This window comes from Phocoena phocoena, chromosome 19 (genome assembly GCF_963924675.1).
Source record: "Phocoena phocoena chromosome 19, mPhoPho1.1, whole genome shotgun sequence".
Lineage (NCBI taxonomy): Eukaryota > Metazoa > Chordata > Mammalia > Artiodactyla > Phocoenidae > Phocoena > Phocoena phocoena.
In genome coordinates this window covers 29,675,352-29,694,812 of record NC_089237.1, presented here as the reverse complement: position 1 = coordinate 29,694,812, position 19,461 = coordinate 29,675,352, and the positions used below count along the sequence as shown (strand labels likewise).

General features: G+C 39.1%; 1 protein-coding gene across 3 annotated transcripts in view; it reads right to left on the bottom strand.

Annotated features, from left to right (window-relative positions):
• TRIM37 (tripartite motif containing 37) overlaps positions 1–19,461 on the bottom strand; it is a 114,806-nt gene that overhangs the window by 18,878 nt on the left and 76,467 nt on the right. For all 3 annotated transcript variants that reach the window (XM_065896411.1, XM_065896413.1, XM_065896412.1), the window contains 2 exons: positions 15,368–15,562; positions 7,570–7,878 (listed from right to left, as the gene is read on the bottom strand). In XM_065896411.1, coding sequence (XP_065752483.1) covers positions 7,570–7,878; positions 15,368–15,562 — 504 coding nt within the window. The remainder of the gene's footprint in view (positions 1–7,569; positions 7,879–15,367; positions 15,563–19,461) is intronic.

Here is a 19,461-nt window from a genome sequence, read left to right as displayed (position 1 = left end):
ATTCTACGAGATTGGCATAAATTTGGAACTCAGATGTGTTAAGGATAGTATAATGAAACTATAGCTCAATTTTACTTATTGACTACATAGTCAAGAATCCTAAGTATTAGCTAGCACGTCCCTGGCAGTCCAGTGGTTAAGACTCCACACTTCCACTGCAGGGCGTGCAGGTTCGATCCCTGGCGGGGGAACTAAAATCCCGTATGCTGCGCAGCCAAAAAAAAAAGAATCCTAAGTATCAGCAAACTAAAAACAGCCCGTACAGTTAACCCTTGAAGAATAGGGGATTAGGGACGCCAACCCTCCACGCAGTCAAAAATCCAGGTATAACTTTAGAGTCGGCCCTCCTTATCAGTGGTTCAGCATCCGAAGACTCAGCCAACTGCGGATTTACTGAAAAAAATCTGTGGACAGGAGGACCCACACAGTTCAAAACCATGTTGTTCAAGGGTCAATGGTATATTAAAAAACTACAAACCAAAACCAAGTAGAAAGACTCATTCTAGAATTTCAAGAATGGTCAGTATTAGATAAATAATATAATTCTCTGTGTTCACAAAGTAACAGGGCAAAATAATATGATTGTTCTGACTGACAATAAAAAAGCATTTGACATAATTCTACACAACTTCTTGACTTAAAAAAACTCTTAGTAAGTAGTGTTGACTGAAAAAAATGCACACCCTAAAAGTTGAGAATTATGTTCTATTTGGCGGAGTTTCTGAGGACTTCAAGCCCGGGAGGCAGCCTCTCAGAATAGTTCTGAGGGACTGTTCCAAAGAGGCAACGGAGGAGCCAGGATATATATGGGTTTTTTCAACAAAGACCAGGTAGTTGGCACATCAAAAGATTACAGTCAGTTATAAAATATCAAAAAAACCAAAAAATCCCACAGATATCTCAAGTTAATGAATTAGCACTTTTCTACGTATGGGAAGATGCAAGAGTCTGGGCTAATTGAAATCATTCCTTTCTTTCTCATCCTGAATTCCCTCAGGACTCTTTCCCATTCTGAATTTCCTCACGCAGCTGCAACATCCTTTGTTTACTGATATGGCACACAACATTTTTTCATTCACAGTAGGAAAAGAGGTAGTTTGGTGTAATGGTGAAAGCCACAGGCTTTAAGGTTCAAGTTCTCAGCTCTGCAATTACCACTGTGAAACTCTAGGACCCTTTAATGCCCTGTGCCTCAGTTTCTTTATCTGTAAATTGGGGATAAAAATAACTTGCCTCATCGAGTTGTTGGGATTAAGTGAGTTAATACATGTGACTCAGAATAGTTAGAATGATACCTGGTACACAATAAACACTTAGTAAATGTTAACCATTATAGTAAATGTTAACCATTATTGTTGTTAGGAATAGAAGGATATATTTTTCAACTTGATAAAAACTACCTTTTGAAACATATAGCAAAATTCGAACTTAATGAGATTAAGAACTAAAGGAATTCCCAAATAGAGTTGAAAACATTACAAAAATTCTATTATTGCTATTAGTTAACATTGTTCTGAGGTCCCAGCCTAGACAATGCAATATGAAAAGTAAATAGGCAGGAAAGGAGTGGATAAACGATGACTATTTCCTGATGATATGATTGTCTACATAGAAAATTCAACATAATTGACTAAAAAACTTAACAATTTAAAAAGTTCACTAAGTGGGTTGAATACATATTAAAACCAGTAGTCTTCCTGTATGTCAGTAACTGATAATTAGAAAATATTATGGGGGGGGGAAGAGATCCCATCGCAACAGCAACCTAAATTATAATATACCTAGAAATTAATAACAAGACACATGCAGAACTTATATGAAGAAAACTAAAACTCTGAAGAAGTATATGTCCATAACAGATGACTTGAATAAATGGAAACACCACATTCCTAAATTTGAACGTTTTAGTACTGAAAAGATGTCAATTCCTCAAATTAAATGTTAATTAATGCATTAAATGTAACACAATTCCAGTCAAAATTAATTTCTGGAAGAGTAACCATGTAAGAGCCATCAAAGAAGTTTTGAAAACAAAAATAAAATGAAGGCTACAATAGCTACGACATGGAAGCAACCTAAATGTCCATCAACAGAGGAATGGATAAAGAAGATGTGGTACATACATACAGTCAAATATTACTCAGCCATAAAAGAGAACAAAATAATGTCATTTGCAGCAACATGGATGGACCTAGAGATTCTCACACTGAGTGAAGTAAGTCAGACAGAGAAAGACAAATATCACATGATGTCGCCTATATGTGGAATCTAAAAAAAGGCTACAAATGAACTTATCTACAAAACCGAAATAGAGTTACAGATGCAGAAAATAAACTTATGGTTACTGGGGAGTGGGGCTGGATAAATTGGAAGACTGGGATTGAGACATACACACTACTACATATAAAATAAATAACTAACAAGTACCTACTGTATAGTACAGGGAACTCTACTCAATACTCTGTAATGGCCTCTAGGGGAAAAGAATCTAAAAAAGATTGGATTGTATGTATTTGTATAACAGATTCACTTTGCTGTACAGCAGAAACTAACACAATATTGTAAATTACCCCAATAAAATTTTTTGAAAATTAAAATTTTTTTTTTTTTTTTTTTTTTTTTTTTTTTTGCGTTACGCGGGCCTCTCAATGCTGTGGCCTCTCCCGCCGCGGAGCACAGGCTCCGGACGCGCAGGCCCAGCGGCCATGGCTCACGGGCCCAGCCGCTCCGCGGCATGTGGGATCTTCCCGGACCGGGGCACGAACCCGCGTCCCCTGCATCGGCAGGCGGACCCCCAACCACTGCGCCACCAGGGAAGCCCCGAAAATTAAAATTTAAAAAAAGAAGGCAAACATATCACAGTATTACAAACTATAAAAAACTACAATGGTTAAAAAAGTGTGGGTCTGGTACACAACACAACAAATATCTGGTTGAACAATATCAAATTGCTGTTTTTATATGTTAAAAAAAAGTTTCATGGGACTTCCCTGGTGGTCCAGTGGTTAAGAATCTGCTTTCCAATGCAGGGGACGCGGGTTCGATACCCGGTCGGGGAACTAGGATCCCACATGCTGAGGGGCAACTAGCCTGCGTGCGCAACTACAGAGCCCATGCACTCTGGAGTCCATGCACTCTGGAGCCCATGCACCACAACTAGAGAGAAGCCCGCATGCCACAACAAAGAGCCCGTGTGCCGCAACGAAAGATCCCGCACACCGCAACTAAGACCCGATGCAACCACAAATAAATAAATAAATATTAAAAAGAAAGAAGGAAAGAAAATGGTTTCTTGGGAATTCCCTGGCAGTCCAGTGGTTAGGACTCTGTGCTTCCACTGCAGGGGTCACAAGTTCGATCCCTGGTCGGGGAACTAAAATCCTGCAAGCCGAGTGGTGTGGCCAGAAACAAACAAAAAGTCTCATATTGGCAATTTCACCTGGTTCAGCCTCTATGAATGAATTTAAAAACAGAACTATGTAAATACGGCAATTTGGTCTATAATATAAAGGATGAGTTCCATATTGTTGAACAGAGCAGATTCTTCAAAAAACATGTTTCGTGGACTTCCCTGGTGGCACAGCGGTTGAGAGTCTGCCTGCCAATGCAGGGGACACGGGTTCGTGCCCCGGTGCAGGAAGATCCCACATGCCGCAGAGCGGCTGGGCCCGTGAGCCATGGCCACTGAGCCTGCGCGTCCGGAGCCTGTGCTCCGCAACGGGAGAGGCCACAGCAGTGAGAGGCTTGCGTACTGCAAAAAAAAAAAACACAAAAACACAAAAAACATGTTTCGTTTGGGTGGGTGGGTGGGTTGGGCAGGGGGGTGGATCACTGAACTTATTACCTCACACACCATCATGGAAAAAACAAATTACATATGGAATAATGACCTAAATGTAAAAAAGTTAAAAAACAAAACTAGAACTAAGAAAATAAGTGTTGTTTTTATAAACTTGGAGTTGAAAAGGCCTTCCAAATAAAAACATTAAATCCCCAAACCATGAATACTCTTAATAGATCTTGAAATTTAAAAATTTAAAATTTCATGTTTAGCAGAAAACAAAAACAAGTGACAACAGGGGAAGTATCTGCAGAAATATGTAACAAGAACTTTTTGCAAAAGTCTATCTAAAAAGCATTATTTCTTTTGGTTTTAAATTTTCATTTCCTTGACAACTAGATATGGTTGAGTATCTTTTCATACATTTACTGCCGTTTTGTATTTCTACTTATGTTAACAACCTAATCATAACCTTTACTCATTTTTCTATTATACTGTCATCTTTATTTAAGAGAATCCTATGTATTTGGCAATTATCCCCTTTCCTATTCATCTCTACTGTATTATTGCCATCAGTACCAAGCATTAATATATCCCATTTTAATAAACACACATATGGAGAGCCCAGAAATAAATCCTCAAATACACGGTCAACCCAAGTATCCATCAAAAGATGAATGGGTGAAATTTTGAGTATATACACACACAGTGGAATATTATGCAGCCATAAAAAGGAAGAGAATATCAGCATCCCACAAGATATTCCTTGTGTCTGTTCATGAAACATCTATTCTTGAACAGATACTTGCACTGAATGGTACAACATGGATGAACCCTGAGAAGCTTATGCTAAGTGAAATAAGTCAACCACAAAAGGGCAAATACTCTATGTTTTCACTTATATGAGGTACCCAGAGAAATCAAATTCATACAGACAGAAAGCAAAATGGTTGCTGCCAGGAGATGGGGGGAGGAAGAAGGGAGAGCTACCGTTTAATAGGTATAGAGACTCAGTTTTGCAAGATAAAAAAAAAAGTTCTGTGGATGGATGGTGGTGTTGCTGGCACAACAACGTGTGTGTACTTAATGCCATTGATAGGTACACATAAAAAGGTGAAGATGGTAAATTTTGTTCAACAAAATGTGGTAAAATTTACCATGATTTAAAAAAATTTTTTTTTAAATTAAACACAATTAGCATATGAACCAGCAATCCCACTTTAGGTATATACCCCAAAAAACTGAAAGCAGAGACTTGAACAGATATTTGCACACATGTGTTCATAGCTGCATTATTCATGACAGCCAAAAAGTGGAAACAACCCAAATGTCCATCAACAGATGAATGGGTAAACATAATGTAGTATATATATATATATGTATATGTATATATATATATATATATATATACACATACATATACATACAAGGGAATATTACTTGGCCTGAAAAAGAAATGAATTTCTGACACTTGATACAATATGGATGAACCCTGAAGAAATTATGCTAAAGTGAAATAAGTCAGACACAAAAAGATAAATATTGCATGATTCTACTTATATGAGATATCTAGAATAGTCAAGTTTATAGAAACAGAAAGTATAATAGTAGTTACCAGAGGGTAGGGGAAAGGGGTAATGCCCAGTTACTGTTCGGAGGATATAGAATTTCAGTTTGGGATGATGAAAAAGTTCTGGAGGTGAATAGTGATGACTGTTGCATGACAGTGTGAATGTACTTAATGCCACTGAATTGTACAGTTAAAAATAGTTAAAATGGGGCTTCCCTGGTGGCGTAGTGGTTGAGAGTCCGCCTGCCAATGCAGGGGACACGGGTTCGTGCCCTGGTCTGGGAAGATCCCACATGCCGCGGAGCGGCTGGGCCCGTGAGCCATGGCTGCTGAGCCTGCGTGTCCGGAAGAGGCCACAACAGTGAGAGGCCCACATAACGCAAAAAAAAAAAAAAAAAAAGTTAAAATGGTAAATTTTATGTTATGTATATGTACCACCAAAAACACCCAGGTAAAAAAGCATATATGTTTAAGAAAATGAAAGAAAACAACACACAGATAACAAACTCTTTCCTGACTCCACAACCCCTCCAGTGACCACCCAATTTATTGTGACAGTTCTTGAAGGAGCTGCGCAGACATGCTCTGCTTTCTCACCTCATTCACTTCTGCTATACCCTTAAATGGAAATGGTTCTTAAAAGGGTCACCCGCCCTTCATTTTGACACCTCTTAATGATACAACCACTCCACTGTTTTGAGATGCATTTACAAATTTTTTTGAGATTTCATTTCTTCTAGTTTTTCTCTGCCCTTAATGACTGCTCTTTTCAATTTCCTTTGCTGGCTTCCCCTTCATTACCAGGCCTTTAAATATTTAAGTGCCCAGAACCAAAATTTCTCCATTTAAATTCCCTTCATACTTGATCCCTGGCTTTAAACAACATCTGATACTGTTGACTTCCAACGGTTTATATCCAGCTTTAACCCCATATCCTTCAGACTTATGTAGCACTCAACTGCCTATGAGATATTTACTAGAGTATCTAGCAGACATCTCAAACCTAGTATGTTTAAAAAAGAACTCCCGACTTCCTGCCCCTATGGCACAACAATCCCCATACCTGCTTCTTCCTTATTTGATTTGTGTCTCAATTAATGACACCACCTGTCACTAAGTTGCTTAGACCAAACACTGAAACATCATTCTTAGTTTTTTTCTTTCCCTTAAACCTTTCTTACGAGGTTTGTGGGAAAGAACTGAGCCCTCCTGGTGTAAAATATCTACTGTATGTAATAGATTAACTTCTGTCCTATGTATCTAGAGTAGTACTAGTTATATACCATCCTTGGGAGAATTAAGAAAGGCTGGAAGACCATGAGCAAGCCCACCTACCCAGTGTAGTAACTCCAGAATAAGTCACCGTATTTCACACAAGCTATTGTTACAGGCTGTTTACTGGTCTCACAACTCCCACTCTCAACCCTTTTCAGACCCTTCTTCACACAGTAAAGAAAGTCATCTCTGTAAAAAGGTATATCAGATCATAAACACCCCCCTGATTTTCATTCTCTAGAGACTTTCTCCTAAAATCAGAATAAAACTCAAACTCCTTATTGAGGTCTTATAAGACCTACCTGATCTAGATCCTGCCTACCTCTCTGACTTATTTCCTGTCACTCTCCACTCTGCTTAATTCACCATGTTCAGCCAAAATGGTCTTCCTTCGAGCCTTCAAACATGCAGAGCAAATCCTTTATATGGGACTTTGCATTTTCCATTCTGTTTACCCTGAAGAATGCTTCCCCCAGATCTCTGCATGGCTGCCACCTTCTTAACCTTCAGATATCAGTTCAACTGTTGCCTCCTGAGAGACTTTCTGACTACCCTAACTAAAACAGCACACACCTCACTTGCTCTGCCCATCTCACTCTGTTGTTTCCTTCACGTGCTTTTTACCAACTGAAATTATCTTTACTTGTCTACACATTTTAATGTCCAATTCCTATCACATGAATACATGAATGCAAGATCCACGAGGTTAAGGATTTTGTCTTGTTTGTTGACCCATATAGAATAAGCAACCAAGAAATGTTAGCTCTATTACACAGCAGAAAATACAGAGTCAGTTTTGGATGGGAGAAAAGGCTGTTTGCACTTGTAGTCTTAATTCATTGTGAGGGAGATGTTTGAATATAATTATTCTGAAAATAACCTGTCCTCTAGCTTCCCAAATGACACATGGAGAAATAAAACTAATAGGATCTTTTTCACTTACAGTTTCGTATGTAACAACTGGCAACTGATGACCTTGCCAAGAGCTCCATTCCCAAATCGTGTAATCTGCTGGAGTTTTCGGTTCCACATGCAGCCAGAGCTGCCTGGTCAACAGAAAGAAGGCTTGCCGGCATGTCTCCAGAAGCGGCGTTGCTGCTTTTCATTTCTGGAAGTGTATTCTTTACATCAGTTTTCATACATCGAACTTCAGCTATTTGAGTTTTGAGTCTTTTTAGCATCTTTAAATCAGAGGGAACTCGCCACATTGCCTGCTGCTTCCTTTGGTCTTTATCTTTTCGAGAACACGATGCTTCAGAGAGAAAGTGACAAGTCATGTTAATATAGACTTTAACATTCATGAAACCATTCTATACTGTGACTATAAGCAAATTTGAGGTGTAAATAACTTAAGGTGATTTAGGTGGTATCAACATAAAAGCATGCATTAAATCCCATTAATGAAAATAAAGACAGACACAAGTATCCTACTCTATTCACACCTACAAAGTTAAAATCAGGGTCACATTATAATCACTCAAATCTGAATTATGTATTTACTTCTAAAAGTTTTAAAAGCTGCCCTACTGCCTGGGCTTTCTTCTTTATAGTTTTCCACTTTTCTCAAATTTTCTATACTGAGCTTTTATTATGTTCACAATAAAAAAAAACAGAAAAAACATAAACCTAGAAACCACTTAGTCTAATATGCTATACATATTATATAAAAAATATATGCTAACTGAATTTTAAAAATTGATTTACTGAACTATCATCCAGTGTAGATACAGCTATTAAGTGCCATGGAATATCATAAAAAAACCAGTTCCTTGTCACTGAGTCTTAGCAGCCACTAAACTAACAATGCTTTCACTCTTCCAAGAGAAAGTAGTTAAAGTTGTTTTTAATTTCTTTTCGCCCACCCAAATATTAAGAAGAGAGAAATGACCAAGGAAAACACACACTTTCTATGCAGGAAGAGCAAATGAGGTAGATATTTTGGAAATCAAAGGACATTATGACTGATGCAAAGCAAAAAGAAACCAAGTTCCCTACCCAAAAAAATAACACACACACCCCCCAACAAACAGGGGACCGATAGGTACCCTACGTAGACAAAAGAACGATTCAGAATGATGGCTGAGCCTGCTTACACACTGTAACAATCTACTGCCATATAACAGGACAAGGTAGCATCCTAGTGTGTGCAACAGCTATCACCCCACTTCTACCATGCGAAAAGAACCCAGATTGTGTTCAGGTATTAGGTGGGCAGCAGTGTGCTCTGGACGGTTAGGTCCATCCTTTGTTCGGCCCCAGAGGATATGAGTCTAGGACTGGTCTAAGCTCATTCCTCTTTGAGCATTTAGGGTGGGCACATGACGCAGAGTTTCAGCCAAAAGCTGGGGAGAGGGGAGGCACAGATTTTCTATCCTGATAGGGAGATTTTATTATGTTGGGTGATACAGATAATAAAGTAGAGGAGCTTGAATTCAAACGAAGGAGTCTGCCTCCAAAGTCAGTGATCTTAGTATTAATAACTTTGCTCTCCAGCGTCACGGAATAAGTCTCTTTTCCATCCAGTGTTTTCTTTCCTGCTAGTAACATATTCTTGTGAATAAATGATGTATGAAGCTGTGGCAGTCATCTTATTGCCATGACAGAAGAGGCAAGAGAACTGCAGGAAGACCATCCCTTGCCCTGCCTTTAAATACCTGATGAACCTGGAAACATCAGCTACCTCCAGACTTAATATGCATAATAAAGTGCCTTTATTATTATTAGTTAAGCCACGATTAGCAGCATTTTGTTACTTGCAGTTGAAAGCAAGAATAAGAGAGAGGTTTTAGAAATCCAGGATTTGGTTGCAGATCTACCATTTAGTTGCTGTAACTTCCTCTAAGTCCTCCAACTTCTGAGTCCACTTATTATTTATTTGTAAAATGAAGACAATAATATACATGTAACAGGATGGTTGTGAAGCTCAGAAGATTTAATGTCTGTGAAGATTTAATGTCTGTGAAAACACTCTGTAGCACATTTCCATTCAACCCATTGTCCACCAAGATGTCAGGGCAGTTTTCTAAAACCCAAATCAGATATTACTTTCCCGCTTAGATTCACTAAGGAAAGCACCAGCATGGCACACAAGGCCCTACATTATCTGATTCCACCTTCACTCTCAGTGGCTTTATCTTCTGCCTCTATCCCAAACATATCCAATCTTTTGGAACTGTTTGCATCTCTAACATACCAGCCATGTTCTATCTCGCTTTCATCCTTTTCACACGTCCTCTTTCCTTTGCTCTACTAACCCAAACTCATCAGGTGTAATCTGAAATGTCTCCTTCTTCAGGCACCTAAACCACCAGCTGCTCTCCTTCTTTCAAATCAATTCTCACCTAATTTTGTAGAGCACAGGGAGTCCACTTCTACTGTAGCACTTATCACATTACAATAAGGAAGACAAACATGCAGAATGTGAACAACTTAAGGGCTGAGATTACGTCTTAGTGATCTTTATATTCCAGGCCAAGCAGCCTATGGCACAAAATACTCAAAATGTTTTGCTAAATAAAATCTTTGTGGCTCCCACCTCCCACCCCACATCCACCTGGACTTAAATATGAAAACCTGTATTAAACCACATGGTTCGGTTTATTATTACTAGAAACTGACAAGAATTTTTAAAAGTAGGAAGCCCAAATGGGAAAACACAAAACAGACTTAAACAAACCTCCATCATCTGAAAAATCAGTTAATAAACAATTACTGAGTTTGTTTCAAATGCTAAGCACTGTGCTAGGCAGAGGATGTAACAGTGAACAAGACGAACACCCGGTCTTTGCCCTCACAAAGCTCTCAATCCACTTCAGTACTGTGTGGTTAAGTGCTAAGACAGGAGAGTGTAAGGTGCTGTGGAATTTCACCAAAGGAACCTGACAACTTAAGGATACTTACTGCACTGCAGATGAGAAGCCTTCCTGAATTTGCCAAGTTATATAAGGTTAATAGAACTGAGAGTCTCAGCTATAACACTTCTTTCATATCACTCAGTTGTACCTTTCAAGAACGACAATTCTCTACAGCTTCTCCTCCAGACTTCAGTATCTGTCAATGCTGTCACCCTTCTCCTGGTCACCTAAGCCACTTCAGAGTCCTCTTTACCATGTTACAATTAGTTGCCAAACCCCATAAACTCTACCTTTACAAGCATAACTGTTTGCTATAAGTAAAATCTTAATTATACATTGCCTAGGTTAATCTGTTCCCTAGAGGTTAAGTACAACTTTTATAATGTCAAAAGATTCTGAAGACCTTATCCCAGCTCCACATATTTTTAAGCATATAATAATTGAGAAAATACACAGAAGTGTAGGAATTTGTCCTCTCATACTAGGAACCACAATTAACTTCTACAACTATACCCTGATTAGATTTTCATGTCTGATAGCTTTCTCAGCCCTGCAAGCTTTCTAAAATACAGTTTGAATCAAACTATTCCTAAACTAAAACAATGGCTCCCCACTGTCCACTATGAATAAATTCCTCAGGCAAGCATGAAAGGCCTTCCACAGAACAGATCCAACTTGACTTTCCACTTCTATTTACCACTACATGTACCTCAAAATCTAGTTCGGCTACATTATCTGTTGTTCAAACCCTGATGCCCCTTACGATGTTCTTTCTATGGCACAGTGGTTAAGAACAAAAACCTGCAGTGAGTCTGATACATGATAGGTGTTCACTCAATATGTGTTGAAAGAAACAAAAGGATAATAAAGGAAAACTATGAACAACTCTATGCCAACAAATTTGATAATCTAGATGTAATGGACCAATTCCTTGAAAGGCAATCTGCCAAAACTCACACAAGAAGAAATAGACAATATGAATAGGCCTGCATCTATTAAAGAAATTTAATCAGTAACTGATACCTTTCCAAAACAGAAAGCATCTGGCCCAGATGGGTCCACTGGTGAATTCTACCAAACATTTAAAGAAGAAATTATATAAATTCTCTACAATCTCTGCAAGAAGCAGAGGGAACACTTCCTTACTCAATCTATGAGGTCAGCATTACTCTAATACCAAAACCAGACAAAAACATTACAAGAAAACTACAGATCAGTATCTCTGATGAACATGAAACCCTCAACAAAATATTAGCAAACTGAATTCAACAACATATTTAAAAACTCATACACCACAACCAAGTGGGATTTATCCCAGGTATGCAAGGCTGGTTCAACATTCGAAAATCAATTAATGTAATCCATCACATCTATCAACAGATGCAAAAAAAAGCATTTGACAAAATCTAACAACCATTCACGATAAGACCTCAGAATAAAGGGGAACTTCCTTAACTTGATAAAGAATATCTATGGAAAACCTATAGGGCTTCCCTGGTGGTACAGTGGTTAAGAATCCGCCTGCCAATGCAGGGGACATGGGTTTGATCCCTGGTCTGGGAAGATCCCACATGCTGCGGAGCAACTAAGCCCGTGTGCCACAACTGCTGAGCCTGCACTCTAGAGCCCACGAGCCACAACTGCTGAGCCCTTGTGCCACAACTACTGAGCCCTTGTGCCACAACTACTGAAGCCTGTGCACTTAGAGCCCATGCTCCACCACAAGAGAAGCCACCGCACTGCAATGAAGAGTAGCGCCTGCTCACCACAATTAGAGAAAGGCTGCGTAGAGCAATGCGCAGCCAAAAATTTAAAATAATAAAATAACTTTATATATATATAAAAAAGAAAACCTACAGCTAGTATCATACTTTATGGTGAGAAACTTGAAGCTTTCCCATCAAGATCAGGAACACCTTTTCACCACTCCTTTTTAATCTCTACCGGAAGTTCTAGCTAATGCAGTATGACAAAAAAAGGAAATGAAAGTATACAGACTGAGAAGGAAAGAATATGCAAAGAATCAAAAATGAACATTGAAATCCAAGCAATCTTTTTAATAAAAAGAAAGCTGGATCTTTTTCTAACATTATCCTTTAAATATCCTCTCATAGAAAGGTTATCTTCATTTGGCTTCCATGACTCTGTTCTTCTCTCTCCTTTCCAAAGCCTCTTCATCTGACTCATCTTCCACACACTCAATAAAAATAGATGTTCACCATGATTATGTCCCTAGCCCCCTTCTTTGAAAAACTTCTTGAAACTCACCCCTTTGCAATCTCACTCCCTTAGTTTTAATTAGCCAGTATCACTTCTAGGCAAATAACTGCCTGTATTCCAGTTCTTAATTTTTAGCTGTCTACTGGGCATCTCTACCGTGATATTCCACTGGTATGTCAAACTCAAGATGTTTAAATCCAAGCCTTGCTCTTTCTCTCTACTATTTCCCCCATCCTCCTTGTCATCAGCATTTTAATCACCTGGATTTGAAACTCAAGTCATCTCATTTATATTATTAATTTTAACAGAAAGCTAAACCTTCAGAGAACCAAGATCTTACTCTGTTTATGTAGTCTGCATTCTTTTTTTTCCGATGACATTGAATATTTTTCAAAAACATGATTTTACCTGTCTATAAAATATGCTATTCCATGGCAAAACTATAATTTTTCCACCATAACTGAATTGTTGGATATTTTCAACAACTCTGATTATTTTCTCTTTGGAATATATTCCTAGAAGTGAAGTTACAGGATTAAAGGATAGAGGTATTTTACACCTACTACAAAATTTTCCTTCAAAATTGTTAAACCAATGTATACATCTACCTACAGAAACAGAACTTGTCTGTTTCACTAGGTCTTTGCAAACAACGCTGGCTATAATTTTTTTAATTAATTAACTTATTAATTTATTTTTGGTTGTGTTGGGTCTTCGTTTCGAGGGCTTTCTCTAGCTGCGGCAAGTGGGGGCCACTCTTCATCGCGGTGCACGGGCCTCTCACTATTGCGGCCTCTCTTGTTGCGGAGCACAGGCTCCAGACGCGCAGGCTCAGTAGTTGTGGCTCATGGGCCTAGTTGCTCCACGGCATGTGGGATCTTCCCGGACCAGGGCTCGAATCCGTGTCCCCTGCATTGGCAGGCAGATTCTCAACCACTGCGCCACCAGGGAAGCCCCAACACTGGTTATAATTTAAGCAAAACCTTTGCCAATGTGATAAACTGGGTTTTTTTTTAAGGGTATTTCTTGGTTGATCACAAGAACTATGTGTAATTTTTATTTTTCTTCTTTACAATTTTCTATATTTTAAAAGTTTTCTAGGGCTTCCCTGGTGGCGCAGTGGTTCAGAGTCCGCCTGCCAATGCAGGGGACACGGGTTCGTGCCCCGGTCCGGGAAGATCCCACATGCCACGTAGCGGCTAGGCCCGTGAGCCATGGCCGCTGAGCCTGTGCGTCTGGAGCCTGTGCTCCACAACGGGAGAGGCCACAACAGTGAGTGGCCTGCGTACCACAAAAAAAAAAAAAGTTTTCTAAAACAAAAAAGTCTCAGAAAAAAAAAGTAAAATTATTTACAATGTGGTAAGTAGTACAAGAGTACAGGCATAATACAAAATGTACTTCGACCATAGATAAAACGCAACTGTTTCATAACCTGATTGGAGACACTCAGATTGAGGACCCAGGCTTCCAGGAAGTATACCTTAGGAAAAAAGAGGCCTAAATAATCCAAGCTCCGATCTATCCCCCACTAGAGCAGCTCTATTTCTCTGTTTTCTACACTGAGACTCTGCCTTAAATTCTACTTGAAAAATGAGTTCTGCTGCTTTAAAGAAGCATCAAAATCACTGTTGTAAATCATTGATTTAATCTGTATAGTAACTGTTGTTTAGGAAGGTAGAAAAATGTTCAGTAGGGACTTCCCTGGTGGTGCAGTGGTTAAGAATGTGCCTGCCAATGCAGGGGACACAGGTTCGATCCCTGGTCTGGGAAGCATCCACATTCTGTGGAGCAACTAAGCCCGTGCACCACAACTACTGCGCCTGCGCTCTAGAGCCCGCGAGACATAACTACTGAGCCCACGTGCCACAACTACTGAAGTCTGTGCTCCTAGAGCCTGTGCTCCACAACAAAGCAAAGCCACTGCAATGAGAAGCCGTGCACTGCAACGAAGAATAGGCCCTGCTCGCTGCAACTAGAGAAAGCCTGCACACAGCAACAAAGACCCAACGCAACCAAAAAATAAATATTCCTTAAAAAAAAAAAAAAGAAAAGAAAAATGTGCAGTATATTTTAGGAAACTTTCCAACAAAAATGGTTTTTAAAATGTGTCATTTTAAAGTAAATGCCTATGTCTAAAAGTTTCAAAAAGTCCAGGTTTGACTATACATTTAAATTGTATATGTGTATACAGTGTATTACAGTAACACAAATGTCACTCCTCTTTAACAAATAATTTTTCAAAAAAAATACTAATTGGTATACATTTTTAGGCTATTAAACATCAAGACATAAGTAAACCTTCTTTTTCTATTTCTAACTTAGACACAGTTCCACTAAGAAGTTAGGGTATTCATGAAGCCTGCAAAACTTGAAGTCCATTCACAAAGAGGACAACTGTATTTCATACTGATCAAACGGTCAATCAGTCACAATCTAAAAGGCAAATCATATAAAAACCTTCTTACAGGCATTTTGACATTATTTTTGCACAAAACACCTTTGAACAATAACAACAAAAAATTGATTTGATTATTTTTATAACATACAATAAAAAATCAATTTGCTACAGAAACATACCATGTTCCAACACTTAAGATACTTGGGTTCAAATTTAAGAGTTCTTCTGGAGAAGCACAGAAAAATGGCAAATTATTGCTAATATTTTACCTGTGGGCTGCAAAAGTGAAGCAGGCGGGCGAGGCTGTAAGCCCCACAGATTTTCCATACTGCTCCGGTCCTTAAGGTCCAACAAATGTATTAATATTAAAGGATCAATGTCTAATAAACTACTGGTAGCAGCAGAGGATAAATGTGCTCTTCTTGACATTCTGCTACTGGCACCCATATAGCCATGGTTACTACCTGCAAAAGAAAGAGATGTAGAAAATGAAAGCTATATAATTGGACAAATTTAATAAGAAAGAAAGAAAGAAAAAGTAAACTGGTTGATGTTGTTTGAATACTTGTCTATGGACCTCTTAGGAGTTGGTGTTCATGATAAGAAGCACAGAGAAGAAACCATATTGCCCAGAGAGGTGTACAAAGAACAGTGGCTGACGACTGGCCTCATTACTACTCAAAATTCAGGCATAATCCTCAACCCCATCCTGAACCCTAGAAATAAGAAGGTGACAATGTGTACAGTATACATGGTTAGGGGTATGAGGGTAAGGAAAAGGAGAATATATCGCATAACCCAGTGGTCTTGGATCAAAGTCAAGCTCCCTGGTATAACAGATCCCAAGGAACTAGACACCAAAATAGCAGAAGTCTTCTCCAGGTCTCTGGACAGCAAAATGCTCAGGTCATGACGGTTTGGCAGACATTTTTTCTAGTTTGATTAAATACTGAAGTACAGTTTGAAGATTTCAGACTTACCTTGCTAATGACTGATGCATAATATAGACATCTGAAAATAATGTCATCTCTATATTACCTGTATTGATAATAAGCTCCTTAAGCCAAGGAAACCATCTGACTTCTCTCTAGCGCCTAGTACAATGCCTAACAAGTGTTAGATATGGAAATGTTGGTTAAAACTGACCTCCTTGGGCTTCCCTGGTGGCGAAGTGGTTGAGAGTCTGCCTGCCGATGCAGGAGACATGGGTTCGTGCCCCAGTCTGGGAAGATGCCGCGGAGCGGCTGGGCCCGTGAGCCATGGCTGCTGAGCCTGTGCGTCCGGAGCCTGTGCTCCGCAACGGGAGAGGCAACAGCAGTGAGAGGCCCGCGTACCGCAAAAAAAAAAAAATTGACCTCCTTAAATAAAGCTATTTAAATATATTCTAAAGAAACACAACATTAAATAATGTTACATGCAGCAAAGTCTTAAAGTAGATAATATAAAAAATAGCATGAAATAATCAGGTTCTGACTATTCATGAGTGCTTCCACAGAGATCTGGGGGAAAAACTTAGGAGAAAAGTTTAGTTATTCAGAAGCTTCAGGCCAGTTATTTACTTATATGTTTTTCATCTATGTTCACATTCTTATGTCCTTACCTTCTCCTACTTCTTCATCCTCTTCCTTTTTTTAAAAAAAAAAAATTTATTTTATTTATTTATTTATTTTTGGCTGCATTGGGTCCTCGTTGCCGTGAGCGGGCTTTCTCTAGTTGTGGCGAGCAGGGTCTTCTCTTCGTGGCAGTGTGCGGACTTCTCATTGCAGTGCCTTCTCCTGTGGCGAAGCACGGGCTCTGGGCACGCGGCCTTCAGCAGTAGTTGTGGTTCACGGGCTCTAGAGCGCAGGCTCAGTAGCTCCACAGCATGTGGGATCTTCCTGGACCAGGGCTCGAACCCGTGTGCCCTGCACTGGCAGGCGGATTCTTAACCACTGTGCCACCAGGGAAGTCCCCATCTTCTTCCTCTTCTAAGGATTATCCCATTGCCAATTTTTCTTTCAGCCTCTGTACCCACTGCAACTCCTATTTTAAAAGGCAGAAAACTATCCCCCCTCCACCTCGAAACTGTTTCTTAGCCATTTTCCTTTACTAGGGAGTTCCCGGATCAGGCTGCATATCAGTCAGTTGGAGGAAGTTTTTAAATTCTTGGCCCTACTCTAGACGTACTGAACGAGAATATTAGAATGGGATCCAGGGCCTTTTTCCAAAAAGCTACTCAGGTGGTTCTGATTGTTTAGTAAATAAACTCAGTAGCACAGAGTATGGTATCTACCGCCCGGATATCTAGTTCTTCTTTAAAAAAAAAAGTTGCTCATTCTCCCATGTTAAATGGACCCCCAGTACAGAAAGGAGCATTAACAGTCTTCTGTTTCTAACCCTCTTCCAGGTCACTACTCTCACCACTGAACAAAAACTCCTTTCCTTGGTGGTTCATGCCCTTCAGCTACTCCCTCCCTCCCATGTTCCCACCCTTTCTACTCACTATCACATTCATCCATGGGCATCAAAGACTTTAGCATCTATTTCAGTTTCCCTCTCTCAGAGCTAACACTGCCATCATTCTGTGTGTGTGTGTGTGTGTGTGTGTGTGTGTGTGTGTGTGTGTGTCTCATACATAAGTATACAGCCTAGTGTATGGTCACAAATTAAATGACACCCCAAAATTCCTCCATGCCTCCTAAAACTGCTCACTAACCTTCCTCCTCAAAGGTAACTTCCAGCCCGAGTTAAACACCATAGATTAGTTTTGCCTGTTTTTGAACTTTACATAAATGTTATGATAGAGTTGTACTCATATCCTGCTTCTTTGTTCAACATGATATTCATGAGATTCATCTATATTGTTATATATAGCAGTTTATTCATTTTCATTATTTCTGTGCAGGGCTCCAAAATGTGAATATATCCAGTTTCTTTCCTTATTACTATTAGGAAAGAATTTGGGTTGCTTTTAGCTTTTGGCTACTAGGAATAAAGCTACTGAACTTACAAGCAGATATCTACTCTTGAACTTCACTCGGAAAAAAAAAAAACAAAAAAAAACACCTCATAAAAAAGAAAATGGATCCTCTCCTCCTAAGCCAAGCCAGATTAACCCTGCTAAAATGTTACATTGATCTATCTAAGCTCTGTGCCTGTATGCATTAGAATGACATTCAAGGTTCTACACAGTCTAGACCCAAAGTACCTTTCTAGTCTTCTCCAGTTTTTCACATCCTTTACTCTGTTATAAATTACATTTATATTTTTTAAATTAAAAACACAAGAAAACAAAACCACCTGAGAAAGAACAATGCTGCTCTAAATTATCTTGTAAAATTAGACTGGCAAACACCACCTCCCACTCTGTTGGAACTGGGAAAGCCACAGGATGTGTTTGTTCAGCTTCAGCCCATATTGCCCAACAGTTTTCCAAAGGAGTGGTATCAATTTTCATTCCTACCAGCAGGCTATGAGAGTTTCCACCTCTCCAAATGCTTTCAATATTTAATATTGCCAGTTTAAAATGTATTAGCCATTACAGTGGGTATGCAATGGTATCATAATGTGGTTTTTATCTGGCATTTCCTGAAAAGGAGAATGAACAGAATCTCAGAGACCTGTGGAACCCCACCAAGTGTACCAACATACACATAATGGGAATTAGAGAAGAGGAGAAAGATTATTTGAAGAAAAATGGATAAAAATTTCCCACATATAATGAAATCTATTAATCTAAACATCCAAAAAACTCAACTCAACAAACTTCACGTAGGATAAACTCAAGAGATCCACACTGGGACACATCACAATTTGCGTTTCTCTGACAAAAGAGGCTGAGCACCTTTAAAAATGTGTACTGGTCACCTAGACAGCCTCCTTCGTGAAGTGTCTATTCTTGTCTTTTGTCTTTTTTACTAAAAGATTGTCTTATCTTTTTCTTATTGATTTGTAAAAGTTCTTTATATATTATGGATAAAACTTTTGAATAATATTTTTAATTAATTCATTTATTCTAATGAATAAAAATTCTGATACTTATTTTTAAAAAGCAATATACATTAATAGACCAGACTGCACACCTGTGGTCTTCTAAGCAGCCAGTTATATGGGTCTGGAGATCAATACATGGGGGTCCCATAGGCCTCTCAAGACCAACATGGATCAAACGGAATATACTATCTTCTGCTCCTGGACTTATGTAATGGCACGGGCTAACCTAGAAATGTTAAGGATCATCCCCACATCTCCACCAACTCCAACCAATCCAGTAAGACACTCGCAAGTTGTGTAGATACTATTTAACATCTCTCAAAAGGTTTCTTCTTCTTTACCTTGTCTGCTACTACCTTATTTTAGGCCCTGAAAATTTCTCTCCTGGAAT